Below are 18,065 nucleotides of genomic sequence, written 5' to 3' on the forward strand. Positions count from 1 at the left end.
AATCCCCCAAGTCATTTATTTGCTTCTCTTAATCTAAATTCTAATTCTACCTCCACTCCTCCCTTTTCTGCCACATTTGCTCCCAAGTATCTAATGCTATCCACTTCCTCCAGTCTCTCTCCCTTAAAACTCACTTCCAATTTGTTGCCATACTCTCCCATTGTACATCTCATCATCTTACCTTTACCCACATTTATCTTCAACTTCCTTCATTTCCATACCTTCCCAAACTCCATCACTAACTTCATTAATCCCTCCCCTGATCCCACTACAGTGTTGTCAGCAAACAACTGGCTTATCTCCCATTTTTCTACATTTTCTTTAACCCCTTCCATACGGTGCCGCACACGTAGGCGTCATGAGGAGCAAGTGGATTCGCGACGCTGCCATATCGGCGTCTTGATTATATTTATTGTAGTCGCCCCTGTGTTTTTACATTCTCCCAAATGCGCCCTTAATCCCATTCTCTGTGGTTTTCAAAATTCGCGGGTGAAAGAGAGAACGATCGATATAAGCGGCGACTATATTTTATGATGCGAATATTAATTCGTTACGTCATACGGCTGGCATTGGCTGCTGCCCGCGAGATTTAAGTCCCGTATTGAAGTGGTTAACCACTGCAACTACCTTTCTCTCCCTATCCTCCTTCACATTTAGCAACTCCCTAAAATACTCTGCCCATCTTCCTCTTACTGCCATCTTTCCCATTATCATCTCTCTCCATCTACACCTTTAACCTTTTCTTCTCTACTTGATTTGCCTCCTCTTCCTCTTAATTTCCTTCCAAAACATCTTTTTTATTACTTTCAAAATTTTGTCATACTCTTACCCCCATTTCACATCTGCTCTCCTCTTTGCCTCCTTTATTTTATGCTTTACTTCTCTTTTCTCTGTAACTCTCATATGATTCTCGTCTTATTTTGTAACTAATCTGTGAATGCTTGTTTCTTCTCTTCTATAACCTTCTTTGCTTCATCATCCCACCACTCACTACACTTCCTTCTATTTCCTCCTGTCCTCCTTGTTCCACACACCATCTTTGCACACTTTGTGACTCCCTCCTTGAAATATCCCCATCCCTCCTCCACTCCTAGTTCTACTCTATCCTTCATTCCCTTCCACTCCTCTCTCAGCTTCTTCTTGTACTCCTCCATTTCTTTCTTATTTAAGCAATTTACTCTAAGCACCTCCCTACCTTCTATCCTTTTCCTCTTTCTCCACCTATCCTCCACTCTCAACTTACCTTCCACCCAAAAATGATATGATATTCCCCCACCCTCTCCCCTTAGAACATGTACATCCAAAACTCTCCCCACTCTTCTCCTGATTACCACTACATAATCCATTACAGCCCTATCTACCACCCTTCCATCCACCACCCTCTCCCATGTGTACTTATGCTTGACTTTCTTCATAAACACTGTATTTGCTATCATCAGCTCTCTTTCTAGACACATCACCATTATCTCTCCACTACAATTTTTTCCTGGAACTCCACATTTCCCAACCACTCCATCTATTGGTTCATCTACCCTAGCATTAAGATCTCCCAATACCAATATATTGACATTTCTCTCTAAACCCTCTGTGCTCATTTAAATATATCCAAAAAGTCTCCCGTTCCTCTACACTCTTCTCACTACCAGGCCCATATGCACTTACAAAAAACAACATCACCCTTCCCCATATTACCTTCATCCACATCAACCTTGAAGAAACCTCCTTCCATTCCACCACAAGTTTACCTATCTCGTCACTTACTAGTATAGCCACTCCTCTCCCTCATCCTCTCTTCACTCCTGACACCCTCCTAACTACACTCCCAAACTCAAATTTGCCCCTCCCTTTCAACTTGGTTTCACTTAATGCCAATACATCTATATTTCTTCTCACAAACATACTGCCTGCATATCTCTTCCCTTTTACTCTCATCTGTACCACATCCATGCACATCAAAAGACCCAAACTTTAGGGTACTGGTTGGAAAATTCTTCCCAGACCCTCTTATGCTTTTGCTTTTTTTAATGTCCCCATTGGGGCTACAGAGAGTAGGATGTCTAGTCATATCCCTGTTCTGGTTTTGTCACCTTTTATGACTCATGTGGGAATACTCAGTGGTAGTATTCTTCTCCCTTACCACAGGGTTCAGCAAAAAAGGAAATGAATATTCAGAGAAGTGGTACAAGACAATACAGACGCTCCTCTACTTACGTTCATTCATTTTACGTTTTTTCGATTTTACATTTGAACCGACTGTAAAAAAAAAAATTGTAAAAAAAATTTTTGAGTGAATTTTTAGTTTAGCACGCTCTCCGTAGTTCAAACGATACTTACGCATGACGCTGCGTCCATTGTTTACATGGCACAAACGACAGACTGAACGTGCCTTGCCTCCTCCTCCTCCTCCACCATCTCAATTTATGTTGCTTGAATTCAATTTATTTGAAATTAATGTTATTATTTTACAATGTTATGTGTATAATTAATGATTTAGGGGTGTTTTATAAGATACGGTAATAGAATTTACGGATGTATAGTACAATAACAACTTACGTTCATTTTCAACATACGTTCGGCCGTTCGGAATGTAACTAAACATAAGTTGAGGAGCGTCTGTATTAAGAGTGGGGGGACAGGATAACAGAGGGACAGTCACAATATAATAAAGTATCATCATTTTTCTATGAATAGAGATTTCCTTTATCACAGACAAAATGATGTGTGGCTCTGATCCATAGGGGCTTCCCAATAAGACCCTAAAGTGTCAGCTGCATGCTACTGAGGAGCTTTTAACCCCACAATAACATGCAGCCAACACCCCAGACAGGGAAAATATCCCAGCTGAAATATCCCAGCTGAAATATGATTTAATGTATATGTGACTACTGCTGCTTTGCATTCAGCTGGTAAATCTTGTAACTCTTTTCTTATATGTTCCCTTTTGTCATTGAGTTCTACTTCAGCTCTGATCCAAGCACTGTCCAGTAATCTGCTTTTTATCCTGTCCTCCTCAAGCATAGCTATTAATTCATCTAGTGGCTTATTTAGGTTGCTATCAAAACAAAAGATTACTTGTGTAGGGAAATCATAAGCTCAGTACACATAACCAATATGAACTGCATCTGAGTTTGTTTCTACAAATCAATGTATTCTTATCTCCTCCATGAATCTTGTAGCTTAACCACTTCAGTATGAGTCAAATTCTCATGCACAGCATCGGCTGCCATATGTATGATGCATCACACTACTCACATTACAAACTAAAGTCACTGCTGTATTACTTATTCACTTTTACTATGAGTAATAATAAACACAGAAAACATGTACAACTACAAAAAAAAAAATATTATCAAGAGACCAACACTGGCATCCTCATGTACCCACTCACACCTCATGATATCTATGTAGACATTGTCATACTAAAGTGGTTAAACAAATTAAATTAATAACTGCAACAGATGTTGGATTGTTAACACTCTTGATTGACACAGTCCTTACTGTCTGTACAGTATCTTCAAACACTGTTATATCTCTACAGCAAATTTCCTCTACTTCTTGAACACGTGTAAATACACTAAGAGTTTCTGAAATACCTACATGCTATCCCCTAAGGTATTTACTTGCTTCTCTCAATCTATAATTTACCTCTACCTCCACTCCTTTTCCTGTTACATGCGACCCCAAATACCTAAATTTATCCACTTCCTCCAGCTACTCTCCTTTAAGATTTACTTCCAGTTCACTGCTGTCCTCTCCCCTTGTACACCTCATCACCTTACTTTTAACCACATTTAACTTTAATTTTCTCCTATCGGATACCTTCCCAAACTCCATCACTAACTCTCTTAATCTTCCCTCTGATCCTGCCAAGAGCAAAGTTTCGTCAGCAAACAACAATTGGCTCACCTTCCACATCTTTCCATTTTCTTTAACCATCTCCAGTCCCCTACCCATTACCCTCGCCTTCACCTTCCTCACCACCCCATCCATGTACACAATGAACAGCCAGAGCAACATGACACATCCCTGATCCAGTCCTACCTTTACCTCAAACCACTCGCTCTCTCCATTTCCCATTCTAGCATAAGTTCTACTATTCTTGTAAAAACTCTTGATTGCCCTTAAATTTCCCCATCTAGCATCTGGGAATGGATACACAGAGAAGATTGTATGAAGGAGTGATTGTGCCAACAGCTTTGCCTGGGGCAGAGACATGGAATTTAAGAGAGGCAGAAAGGAAATGTTTAAATGGGTATGAGATAAAATGTCTGAGAAGTATGGCAGAGGTTACTAAGCTGGATAGAATGAGAAACAAGAAGATGAGGAGAGTGGGAGTGGAAAAGCAGATGGCAGATAGGATTGATGACAGATTATTGGGGTGGTTTGGACACATGGAAAGAATGAGTCAAGAAAGATTAGTAAAAGAAGTGTGGAAGGCTGAGGTAGAGGAAGTGAACTTGAGGGATGACCGAGGATGAGATGGATGGATGGGGTGAAGGGGGTGTTGAGAAAGAGGGGAATGTCTGCTGAGGAAGGAGGGGAGAAGGCAGGAGATAGGGATGAGTGGAGAATGGCTATGTGTTGATGATACTATTATGCAAGGAAGGGAGGGGCAGGGGATAGGGGGTATGGTGTGCTTATGTGTAAATGATATTTTGACACAGCACAAAGGGATTTCTCCCTGTCTTGTCTTGTCCTACATGAAGGGATGGAGGGGGGGGGGTCGTCAACTAAGTGAAGTGGCCTTGCTGTGGATGTACTGTCTTGCTACATTGCTTCTGACCCAGGCCAGTGGGCAGGATTGAGGTATGACCCATCATCCAGGAGGAGCTAAGATGAGAGGGAAGAAAGGGTGGTGGAGGGGAGTGGAATGAATGGGAGTAGTTCTCTACCTTTGACTTGTCTACCGCCCTTGCAAGGAAGAAAAAGCTCTTGGTATAAAGAATACATATATATTACTTCATTCTATTTAAAGAAAAAAACAAAAACACTTACTGGCATAAGAACCTGCAGCTGTTTATCTTGAAGTATCTTACTATGAATAGGAGGACCTGGTTTTGTGAGACCTAAGCATGTTGCTAGATGCTTAGCTGTTCCAGCAACAAAATCTCGTCCAACGTTCCATGGGACAGCATCCTGAATATTACAATATGGGTGAGATGAGGCATTTGTAAAAGAAAAAAAGGATCAATTGTAGAATCTTCCCTCCACAAACACACACCTATATTGACTGACAAAGGTTCAGAGCACTCATGGTAATGTTTTTCTATTACTTAATTTATAGTTCAGTTTGGGAGCAGTTAGGCTTGGGAGGAGTTACATTACATTAGATTAGGTGTTTAAAAAAAAAAAAAAAAATCATCCACAATCTGAGTGACAGCATGTGCCCAAGTGACAGAACAGATTGATAACTGAGCACTCCAGACCCCCACCAATCAGTGTGTGTGTGCGCGGGTGCTGGGGAGATTTTACAATTGATAAAAAAAAATTAATCCATAAAGGAACTAAATGTTAAATATCAAATAATTTATTTACACATTTCTACCCTACATATCAGAGTATAAATTTTGAGTCCATACCTTAAATGCAGCAATTGCTGCTTCATCACCCCAACCCTGCTGTGGTATAAGGTCTGAAGACCAATCATTGAAGAGGCTCATCTTCAATTTGTTGCTGAGTTTACATGATCCAAAGCCTTACATAATGCCTTTGGTAACAGTTTATGATGGCCAATACTGAAAAAGTGCAATATATTTATATTAATAATAATAATGATAATAATAATAGCAATAAGAGTAATGATAACCAATAGACCCAAAAGGATTTCTCCTTCTCTTCTCTATTTTCACATGAGAGGATTAGGAGGGTTGCTGTGTAAATGAAGTGGCTGGCTGGTTCTGCTGTCGATGAGCTGTGTCTTGCTACATTGCTTCTGACCTGGGCAGCAGGTAGAGAACATGGATGACCCTTCATCCACAAGAGTTCAGATAAAATGGAAATAGATGAGAGGTGGGAGAGGAATGGTGGGGGGATGTGCATGCCTTGGCTGCCTACCTTCCTCACATGGGGGAAGAAGCATATCAATTAATACCCTCCCATATGCCTTTCCTACTTCATTCAACAAAATGATCCCTGTAAAACTACTATTCACATTTGTCACCTTTTCATTTGTAAAAACAGAACTATGCATGCACTCCTCCAGTCCTTTAGCACACTCCCCTCCCTAAGGTACATAGTAAACAACCTCACCAGCCAATCCACTATAACTCTCCCATTTATCAGATACTCTACATGTTAGATTACTTTAAACATACATCTCATTGAGTTAAATTTAGTTTGGTAGTTCCAAAATCCAAAATTAATTTTTTTGCCATCAATCAGAATAAATGACAAAATCCATGAGATGCAGGAAAGATATCAATCTTATGCCTAACACTACCCCTTAGCTCAAAAAAATTATCTGGAGGTAGTAAAAATAAACTATGGCATAGGATTTATTGTTCTACTTAGTTTTTCATCAAACAACTTCATTCATCTGAGGGAAACCTCCCATATTCTAAAGGCATAATTTACTGCATCACTGTAAATTGCTATGAAGGCTTTGATACATGGGTTCCCAATAGGGGGTCATGGCACCCAAAGGAGTCATAATGTAGTTTCTGTGTGTGTGTGTATTTACTTGGTTGTTTCTTACAAGAAGGGGAACTACACTCATGCTGTCCCGTCTTGCAGTGTCTAGTTTGCTCTTAAATTCATGTATGGTTTTTGCACACACTATTGTTTTGTCCAGTTTGTTCCATACATCCACCACTCTGCGTGTATTTACCTAGTTGTATTTTACAGGAAGAGAGCTATGCTTGTGGTGACCCGCTTTTGTATCTTTCAGCATCCCATTTGATCTTAAATTCTTGTAAAGTTTTCACTGTTTCCTCATTCAATTTGCTCCATATACCACCACTCTGTGTGGGAAGCTATTCTTTTTCAGATCTCTTCTATAACTATCCTTTTTAAGTTTCTTTTCATGTCCTCTTGTTTTTCTTATATCCCACTTTAATAAATCACCTCTATCAAGGACTGCCATCCCTTTCATAATTCTGTAGATGGTTAGTAGATCTCCCCTTTCTCTTCTTTGTTCCAGGGTTGGTAGTTCAAGTTTGGCCAATCTTTGTTCGTATGTCAATTTGGAGTGTTGGTGCCGTCTTTGAATTCTTTCTAATTTCTTTATACTCTTTTTAGTACTGGGTGTCCATAGCGTTGCAGCATACTCCAATCTTGGTCTTAACATGTATTTACCTAGTTGTATTTTACGGGAAGGGGAGCTATGCTCGTGGGGTCCCGTCTTCATATCTCATTTTATCTAAACTATTTTTAAATTCATGTATTGTTTTTGCACACACCACTTTCTCATCTAACTTGTTCCAACTGTCTATTACTCTGTGAAGAAAGCTGTTCCTTTTCAAATCTCTTCTATAGCTGTCTTTTTTATTTTCTTTCCGTGTCCTCTTGTATTTCTGTCATCCCATTTTATCAGATTCTCTCTATCAGTAATTTCCATGCCTTTCATGATTCTGTAAATAGCTATCAAATCTCCTCTCTCTTCTTTCCTCTAGTGTCTGTAGTTCAAGTTTTTCTACTCTCTCTTCATATGATAGTTTTGAGAGTGTTGGTGCCAATTTTGTAATTGCTCTTTGTATTCTTTCAAGTTTTTTTATACATTTTTTTGTACTTGGTGACCATATCGTTGCTGCATATTCTAATCTTGGTCTTATCAGGGTGATTAGGATTTTCTTCACCATTTCTTCATCCAGGTATGTAAATGCAACTTTGATTGTTCTTATTAAATTATAAGTTTCTCCAAAAATCTTATTTATATGTTTCTCAGGTGACATATTATTCATAACAATGACTCCCAGGTCCTTCTCATTTTCTACTTTTTTTATTCCTTCTTCTCCCAAATTATATGATCCTGTTATTCTGTTTTTGCTTTTTCCAAATTCCATTATACTACACTTTTTTGTATTGAACTCCATCTCCCACTTCCTACTCCATTCCTATACTTTATATAGATCTCTCTGTAGTGATTCACAATCTTCTTCTGTTTTCACTCTTTTTAATAGTTTTGCATCATCTGCAAAGAAGCTCATATAGCTTTCAACTCCTTCATCCATATCATTAATATATATAGCAAACATTATTGGGGCCAGTACTGTTCCCTGCGGAACACCGCTTATTACTTTATCCCATTTTGAGTGCTGGTCTCTTATCACTACTCTCATTTTTCTTTCTTGCAAAAAGTCTTCCATCCAATTTAGTAGTTTTCCCTGTATTCCTCCTTCAGTTTCTAATTTCTTAAGCAACTTCTTATGTGGTACTTTGTCAAACGCTTCCTTTAGGTCTAGAAATGCACAGTCTGCCCATCCATCTCTTTCTTGTATTATATCTATTAGCCTTGAATAGAAACATATTAAATTGGTGATGCATGATCGTCCTTGTCTGAATCCAAATTGCCTTGGATTTAACACTTTGTTTTTTTCTAAATATTTTACCCATCTACTTTTGATAATTCTTTCACAAATTTTTGCTATTGTACTTGTTAGAGAGACTGGTCTATAGTTTGTAGGTTCTTCTTTATTTCCTCCTTTATATATAGGTACTATATTTGCTTTTTTCCAATCTTCTGGAACTTTTCCTTCTTTCAAGGAACTGTTTAGTATGCTATGTATTTTGTCTGCCAGTTCATTCCTGCATTCTTTTAGTATCCAGTTTGCTATTTCATCTGGTCCATGCGATTTTCTGACATCAAGATTACTCAAGTGTGTCAATATTTCATTCTTTGTTACTTCTATTTCTTCCATAGGGGGGACTTTCTCTTTCCATTCAATCTCTTCAGGTTGTATGTTCTCCCTTGTAAACACTGATTTAAAAGGTTTGTTCATAATTTCCGCCATTTCCATTTCCTCAGTGTATTCAACTCCCCCTTGTCTTAATTTCTCCAAGTCTTGTTTGTTTTTCAGTTTATTGTTTACAAATCTGTAGAATAGTTTTGGTTGATCTTTACACTTTTCTATGACATCTTTTCTCTTTTCCTCTCTGCACGTTTGTACATATTCATTTCTATAACCGGTATATATTTTCCATTTTTCAGGTCTGTCTTTTTTCCATCTGGTCCAGGCTTTGTCTCTTTTGTCTTTTAACTCCCTACAACTTTTGTTGTACCAGCATTTTACATATTCTTTTTCTTGTTTTTGTCTTGGGACATACTTTTCCACTCCTTTTTTGTAAATTTTTGTCAAAATATTCCATTTCTCTTCCACTGTTGTTTCTTCTTTGTATATTTCTTCCCAGTTTTCTTGTTGAAAGAATTCTCTTATTTTATCAAAGTTTGTTTTTTCATACATCATTCTTCCTTTTCTATATTGCTCATTTCTTTTCATATATTTTTCTTCATTAAGTTCCAGTTCAATCAATATGTGGTCACTTTTACTTATTGGTGTTTTATATTCAATCTTGTCCACTATTCTAGTTTCAGATGTAATTATTAAGTCTAGTCTTGATGGTGTTTCTTCATTTCTATACCTAGTGTTCTCCTGTATCCATTGTGTCATTGTATGGTCAGTAATCATCTCAAGTAGAGCGTTTCCCCATGAGCTGTCTCCACCCTTTACTGTCATTTCTTCCCAGCAAATTTCTTTGCAATTAATGTCGCCCATCATAACTATTCTTCCTCCATCTTCCATTATTTTATTTAATGTTATCTTTGTGTCCTCTAACATACTTTTATGTTCACTCTCCTCCCATGAGGCTGTTTTCGGAGGCACATAATTTATCACAAATTTTCTGCTCTTCTTATCTCTGTCTTCCACTTCTATCATAATCATCTCTACTGTATTCTTTCCATATATGACACCCCTCACGTTTATATCCTTCTTAGTCAGGAACATAACTCCACCCCCTTGCTTTTTCTCTCTGTTTTTAATCCAATAATTATATGCATTATGTCCTACACTGTTGGGTGGTAGTGGGCCTTTTAATTTTGTTTCTACAATTCCCATTATGTCCGGTTCTTTTTCTTTCAAATAATCATTCACCTCATTCAATCCTGTTATTAATCCATCTATATTTGTGTATGACACTCTTAGTTTTCTGTCACTTCCACTGTGTTCTCTGTTTCCCTTTTGTTTTTCTCTTGTATGTCGAACTGCCTTAGTTTCATATTCACTACTCTCCAATAGAATCTCTCTTTCTCCGACTCCGTTCTGCTCTCGTTTTTTTTTTTTCTTAGCTTCAAGTCTTTTCTGCTTTTCTTCCTCTCTTTCCACCTTTATTCATTTCCCTTTTTATCCATTCCTTTTTATATTGTTCACTTGTTGCTAGTTTCCCTGTTTTGGATAAGATATTCTCTGCCGTCGTTTGTGACCTGAATTTAATCTTAATTGGTCTGGTCTTATCTCTACAATACTTTCCGAGCCTGAATTTTTCCTCAATTTCCTTCATAATTTCTGGTTCATCTTCCTGAACTAATTTTAGTAAACTGCTTACTTTTTCATTTTCCTCATTGGTTCTTGAGGTTCTATCTGGGTTATGTTTCTCTTCCATTCCTAATATAATTATACATTTCTTTTTATCGGCTAAGTCTCTTACTATATTCTCCTTCTGTCTCATCACTTTAATAACTGAGTCTTCAGTTTGTTCTCTCATTTGCTGTTTAATTATGTCAGTAAATGCAACTTTACTGTTTTCTTGAATTACCTTCCATCCCTCTCTGTTTTCTTTATTATTCGTCTTTAACTCTTCATTCTCCCTTTTTACTCCTTTTAACTGTCTTTTTAGGTCTTCTATTTCCTTAGTTAAGTTTTTGTTCACCTTCTCTAGTTCTTCCAATTTTTCAACCCTCTGTACAATGTTGTTAACATGACCGAACCTACGCTCCAAGTCCTTGATCATCTTATCGACCTTCTCTTCTAGTCTTGTCAGTCTTTTGTGTCCCCCCACCCTCTTTAAATCCCTGGAAAATATTCTCATCACTTTCTACTGTATTGCTCTTATCTATACTTCTAATCTTTACATTTTTATTAGACATTTCCTTGTCACTCAGCTGGTCGGGGGGCCGTTTGTTTACCTTTCGCCTGTCTGCCTGGGCCAAGTCTTCTCCTTCCTCATTTCCTTCCATTTCCCCAGCAACCCCTCCCCTTCTCCTCTTTCCCTACTTTCCCACTATCCCACGAGCAATTTCCCCCCCACCCTGCAAATACAATAGGCACTTCTCTTTATTTTGGGATCCACGAAACTTCAATTTTCTTCAAAACGTCTTCTATGCCGTCCGTTCGTTGAAGTGTGTGTGTGTGTGTGTGATGATGGATAACTGGAGACATCCAAAATACAAACTGAAACTATATAAGCAATGTGTCAACTAATTCAAGAGAGAGGTGGAGTGGCATACAGCAGTGTTTGGGGTGTGTCCTTCCTACCTGCTAAGAACCCCTAGTCTAATACATTTTACTCATTATCATGTTCTACTTATAATAACTTTCTGCTCACAAAAAAAATTCCTAGGAAACAAAGATTTTAATTTTAGCGACTGTTTTTTTTTTCTTTGTTTTCATTTGTCTTTCCAATTTTTACAATAAATTTCCTAACTGGGTTCTTCAATAACTACTGGCTTCGACTTCCTTGCTATCCAATTCTTGACTAGATTTCAATGACTGTACATAATGTATATATTTTTGAATATGCATTTCCAACTGCCTCCTTACAATATCAATAACAACTAATCTATTAGATTAGCATTACTCAGTCAGAATGTAGTTGATATGTTTGCACCATGCATACAAAATTAAAATCATAATTTTTTTTACAAAGACAAGCACCCGGACCTGGCTTTGCCAGGTGTGCTTGGTCTACGGCGAAGCTTGCTTCGCTTCGCTTGGCAATATTTTGTAAAGATTCTCTTAGCAATATTTCGTAAAGATTCTCTTGGTAATATTTCGTAAAGATTCTCTTGTTAACATTTGGTAAAGATTCTCTTGGCAATATTTCGTAAATATTTTCTCATTAATATTTCGTTAAGATTCTTTTGTCAGAATTCCGTAAAGATTCTCTTTTTCTTGTTCGCACCACTTTCTTTTTCCATGGTAATATTAGTGTTTCCGGTGATGACTCATTTCTGGGTTGGGCCTTGCGTAGGAGGTTGGAAGGTTTAGAGAGAAATGTTTTTTTATGTTAGTGGAGTGGAGATTCTCTTGGCAATATTTCGTAAAGATTCTGTTAGCAATATTTCGTAAAGATTCTCTTGGTAATATTTCATAAAGATTCTCTTGTTAATATTTGGTAAAGATTCTCTTGGCAATATTTCGTAAATATTTTCTCATTAATATTTCGTACAGATTCTTTTGTCAGAATTCCGTAATTCCATTTTTATGTATATAGATTCTCTTGGCAATATTTCGTAAAGATTCTCTTAGCGTTATTTCGTAAAGATTCTCTTAGCGTTATTTCGTAAAGATTCTCTTGGTAATATTTCGTAAAGATTCTCTGAGTCTGAGTAAGATGTGTCCCCGGGAGTTAGTGTTTCCGGTGATGACTTATTTCCGGAGTAGGAGGTTGGAAGGTTTAGAAATATTTTTTTATGTATATAGACATTTATACATCTTTCATAACTTAGTTTACTTACTTTACTTAGTGAGACACAGGATGGAACCAAAGTAAAAGGTAGGTAATTTGGTTAAAAAAAAAAAAAATCATATTTATTATGCTGTAAAACCATGGAAACTTCAAAATATGAATATCAGACATGGTACCAACATTATAGATTTAATTTCAAAATTCCCCCATCATAGTATGCAGGTGAATTATTTACATTGTCCATAATATGATAATGTATAGCGTAATTATTAGTTTTTGTTGTGATCCTTAACCTTCTACTGATTTATTTCACTTTTTCTTCTCTAAGCAAACTATGATCTTATAACTTAGAATAGGCTAGTTTGACAAAAAGAAATCTTTAGACTTTAATATTTTCTATAATGGACTTGTTGAACCTTACTCTATTCTTTGTATGGACTCTAAATTATGTCATGCCCCCACCCCACAAAAAATAATGAAAAATAAATATAAATACATAAATATACTTACTTTCTTAAACAAAATAATAATAATTCCCACAGCAGATTTAAGGAGGCACAAGGTGAGGAGTAACTTATTATCTTATAAAATAAACTGGCCATTTGTGACAGAGACAACGTCCTGAACCTATGGAACCAGGCTAAACCACATCATAAAACCCAATACTTAGTATCCTACCCTCCAGTACTTTGTTCCTATTAAACATTACATAGAAATCCTCTAGTTTTGGTGTACTGTATATGTTAAAGAACTTTACTCTTTTGGGATAAGAAATATATTACTAGTTACACTCAACACCCACTTAATATATGCAATATACCTTGGTTGCACAAAGTTTCCTATGTATAACATAAAAGCTACAATAAAATATTTATATATAAATATATACATCAATTATTCTTTTCGCTTACTACTTTGGAATAGAGGGAGTAACCTTTTGTCGCAGAGAAATCGCTGGTAAACATAGGGTGGCATCAAGTTGCTCATGACTATTTCGCTAAGTTTATACAAATAAAAAACAGACAAAAATACATGGATAATGCATGTGATATATGTCAAATCTAGTGAAAAAGAAGAATACTAACAAATTTCATACTTATTATGATACCTCTGCAATAATGACCAGTAAAACATTATATATATTTAGGTGATTGACGAAGCAGTAAATATCATGTATAGGCTATATTTAGTGTATCAGACTGAATTGAACTTCATCTAAATTTGTATACATCTTTTATTTCCAATACTGATAATATATATAATTCTTGCTACTTGTCGTACGCTTAACAGGTTTCATCATTCGATATTTTCATCGCAGTTTCTACCAAGATGGCTGCCCTCACACGACTTGGCCGGGCTGCATTTCGCTTAAATCATGCGGCAGTTCGGCCCAATATGACTCGTATTGCAGGAATTTCAACATCCAAGAAAAATAAGGACACAATAACAGTTACTGAACCATTAATAAAGGAAAGTGAAGCGAAGACTGAAGCGGTAGCAGAAACCAAGGTATTGGTCTGGCCTCTGTTACAGCCATAAGTATTTATTTACCTTCTGTAAGGTTAATTATTACCCAGTGCAGGATGTTACGAGATTGGTAAACGAGAGGTATGAATAATAATCAGTGTATGCTTTGCTTTTCAGGGCATTTTAGATAATTGCAATATAATTAGTCAAACCTAAACAGTAATCACAAAAAAGTATGGTAAATTCTTCTATTCTAGCCAAACCTAACGTACATACCTAACCTAACCTGCATTTTGTAATACAGTACCTGTAATTCTAGAGGTCATGGTACATTTTGGAAGTGCATACCTACGCAATATAGCCATAGAAAATTATTAATTTTGTATATTTAAATTATAATACATCAATAGAATATCAATATGCAATTTTCTAGGTGGAAATCATTAGCAAAAAAGTTGCTAATACTAATTCATTAATGAGTGAAGTCACGGTGGTTGAATGATATGCCATGTTGGTTTTGATAGATGTCGAGGTTGAAGAAATGAAAGGATGATAACTTTGTCTATTCTAATCTAGCCATTCTAACCTAATCTAACCTAACATACATAACAACCTATATTTAGTAATTCGGTACCTCAAATTCTAAAGATCATCCTGATCGTCGTCGTCACAGATCCTGACAGCCTGATTATTATTGTACCTCAGGCAATTAGCAGACGGCGGTAGAGCCCCGTGTTCTCTCAAAAAGTCCAAGGAAGCCCTATTGTGTTTCTAACAGCGCTTATTACTATCACCTGGACTTGGAGAACATCTGGTCCACAACGTGAAAGTCATTATCTGACAGTGACTGGACTAGACTGTGTCCTAGCAGCTTCATTTGTTAGTAAATTTGCTTGTATCAAGATTTTATTTATTTCTGCCAAGAAAGTCGCATATTATATTCATGGACATGTATTATAAATTACAAAATTGATAATTAATTTTCTCATGCTACATTGCATAGCTGTGCACAACTAAAATAATACCATTGTCACCTTCTACCTCCAATTCTATACTATGAAAATAAAAATAGCATTTAAAGAACTTGATGCAACTTTGTTGGTTTGTGCATAGCTTTTAGCAATGTTTTCTGTTATTAAATTCTGCCAAGAAGAAATATTTATTACATTAATGTATAAAAATTAATATTTAATTTTCTAATGCTATATTGCATAGGTGTGCACCTAAAAAACTATTGTTTTCTATTGAATAGTTGTGATAGGTTAGGAGCTATTGGACTGTAAATTTCATGTTAAATATCCATTTTTGTGGGATACTGGAATTTTACTGGTTACCTATGTGAGCTTGGTTTGTTTTTGTTGAGCCAAGGTAGTCCTCAGCCCCCTCCAGGGTGTCATTTAGATCCACTTCATAGATCACTTCTATCAGCTTCTTCAAAGAATTTCTTCATGTTGGAGAAATCTTCCTTGCCTGTGAGAGTCATTCCTTGGGTCCTATGTGTGTATTTACCCAATTGTAGTATACAGGAAAAGTGCAACACCCATGGGGTTCTCTCTCTTCCTTGCTGAATTTGTGTATGATTCTGACTTGGTCTATATAATTTTCCAATTGTCATAGAGTTTAATTTGTATATTGTTTTTGCTTGGGCCATATCACCTAAAGTATTTATGCATCTATATGGAAAATTATGTTGTTCACACCCTTTGAACATTGTCTCGATTTATTCTCATGACTTCTTAAAACTGTCCCATCCCTAGTCAAGAGAACTCTTTTAATGTAGTCTGTCCCATATAGCAACCTAAATACTGCAGTCAAATCACCCCGTTTTCTTTGATCTTTCAATGTTAACAGATGTGTTGGTTTTAGTCTCCTTGTATGGTTTATCTGCCAGACTGGGAACAAGTTCGGATGAAGCCCTTTGTATTCTTTCAGTCTTGCTTATATCCTTCACTCTGAGCGGGCACCATACCACAGATATATTCTAGTCTTGGATAGGTCATAGTTTCAGTGAGTGAGTACTTACCTAGTATACAGGAATGGAGCAATGCTTGTGGGGTCCTTCTCTTACCTAGCTTCAAATTTATGGTTCCAACTTAGGCTATATTTTCCAAGTATCATAGATTTGAATTCATGTGTTGCTCCAGTTTAGCCATACCACTTTAGCTATTTCAAAGTGTGTGTGTATGCATATGTATCTTGCCTTGCATTATTCTTAATTTTTGTGCTACTTTGTTTTAAGTATTCATATCGGTAGACTCATGAATAAATTTATATGCAACTTACAGAACTGGGTGAGCTGGGGTTTCAGCATCAGATCAGAAGAAGAAGACAATTCAATGATGCACCTTATGTTCTTCTTCACTGTCACCGTATGTCTCGTCGGTGGAGGTTTCATCTTAGCCTACATGCCTGATTATAGGTTTGTGAGATTTTATATACAATGCATGTATTTTTTTGTAGTCTTATTATCAGGTCATCTCTGTATTCTGCCCACTGTCCTGCATTGCTTCAGACTCAGGGCAGTGGGTGGGATACAGGGATGACCCATCATCCATGAGAAGCTGAGAAGGAAGAAAGGACGGTGGGTAGGAGTGAAATGGGTGGGAGTGGGAACTATTGCCTTTCAACTTGGCTACTTCCCTTGTAAGGGGGAAAAGTTCTTGGTACATGGAATAGAATAGAATGTTATCTTTCTATATATCAAAAGGGTTCTTCCCCCTTATAAGGAAAGTAGCCAGCCAGAGCATATGCCCTTCCTCTGCTCATACAACAACCATCAGTTTTCCCTGTTAGCTCCTTGTGAATGAAAGCCATCCCTGCCCCCGTCCATAGCCTATTGCTTGGCTAAGAAGCAATGCAGCAAAACACAGGACAGCCACATTGGGCCAGCTGCTTCATTGACACAGCAACCCACCCTCCTCTTCTCCATATGTGGAAATAAAAGTAGAAATGCCTTCAGGCTGTCACTTCATTTTCCATACACATCTTTCTCTTGCCTTTTCCCTTCTTTACTCAACAGACATTCCCCTTTTACTCAAAGCCCCATCCCCATCCATCCATCTCATTCTTGGTCTACCCTTGAAGTTCACTCCATCCACCTCTGCTTTCCATGCTCATTTTGCTAGTCTTTCTTCATTCATTCCATGTGCCCAAACCATACCAGTATTAAAAAAAAATCTTGTGGTTTTTCATATTTGTAACCTACAGTGAAGTTGGGAATAATTGATTGTTCTATAAACATTGCTTCTGACCCAGGCAGTGGGCAGACAGGGATGACCCTTCATCCACAAGGAGCTAAGATTAAAAGGAAATGATTGATGGGTGTGTATGTGTGGGATAGGTGGGGATGGGTGCATGCCTTGGCTGGCTACCTGTTGGTATATTGATAAATAGAACAAGAACAATGAATTATCCCCAACCCATCTTCATTTACCTGTCCTGCCTAAAACTTTGTTTGTACCGAGATGGGAGGGAGGGTGGAGGGGAGTGGAGTATATAGGAAATGGAATGGGTGGGAGTGTTTTCTATGCCTTTTTCTTTTTTGGCTACCCCCCCCCATGTAAGGGGGAAAAAGCCTTTGGTATATGTATGCCTAAAACTTTCTATTTTGTCTTTGAACTTTATAGATACATACACATATACTAGAATGCTTAATGAATTGTTTTGTTTTTTTCATGTAGGATGAGAGACTGGGCACAGCGAGAAGGTTTCCTTGAACTACGCCGGCGAGAGGCAGAAGGTTTACCCCTTATTGACCCAAACCTTATCAACCCAGAAAATTTTGAACTGCCTGATGATGAAGAAATTGGAGATGTTGAAATTATTATTTAAATTAATATTATATAGTTCTTTATATGGTTACTTGGATGCCATAATGTAATCTAAAAACTAGAGCATTATAGCTGTGGTTGGTTACATCTATGTTGTGAGAGCTTGAAAATGGTGTAAATACAGAATAAATAAATATTTCATAATAA

At 37.1% G+C, this 18,065-nt stretch overlaps 2 protein-coding genes across 5 annotated transcripts in view; one reads left to right on the forward strand and one right to left on the reverse strand.

Annotated features, from left to right (window-relative positions):
- LOC143041468 (ral GTPase-activating protein subunit beta) overlaps positions 1 to 13,601 on the reverse strand; it is a 73,546-nt gene extending 59,945 nt beyond the window's left edge. For all 4 annotated transcript variants that reach the window (XM_076213370.1, XM_076213368.1, XM_076213367.1 and 1 more), the window contains exons 1-3: positions 13,533 to 13,601; positions 5,580 to 5,735; positions 4,996 to 5,136 (exon numbers count right to left, since the gene is read on the reverse strand). In XM_076213370.1, the coding sequence (XP_076069485.1) occupies positions 4,996 to 5,136; positions 5,580 to 5,660 (222 nt within the window). In that variant the 5' untranslated portion in view covers positions 5,661 to 5,735; positions 13,533 to 13,601. The remainder of the gene's footprint in view (positions 1 to 4,995; positions 5,137 to 5,579; positions 5,736 to 13,532) is intronic.
- Positions 13,602 to 13,919: 318 nt separating this feature from the next.
- NP15.6 (NADH dehydrogenase [ubiquinone] 1 beta subcomplex subunit NP15.6) lies at positions 13,920 to 18,065 on the forward strand. Its single transcript, XM_076213372.1, has 3 exons — positions 13,920 to 14,130; positions 16,374 to 16,507; positions 17,769 to 18,065. Exons 1-3 carry the CDS (start codon positions 13,951 to 13,953, stop codon positions 17,917 to 17,919), a joined length of 465 nt encoding a protein of 154 aa, XP_076069487.1. The 5' UTR covers positions 13,920 to 13,950; the 3' UTR covers positions 17,920 to 18,065.

Source organism: Oratosquilla oratoria, chromosome 31, assembly GCF_046742065.1.
Source record: "Oratosquilla oratoria isolate Oo_2021 chromosome 31, ASM4674206v1, whole genome shotgun sequence".
NCBI lineage: Eukaryota > Metazoa > Arthropoda > Malacostraca > Stomatopoda > Squillidae > Oratosquilla > Oratosquilla oratoria.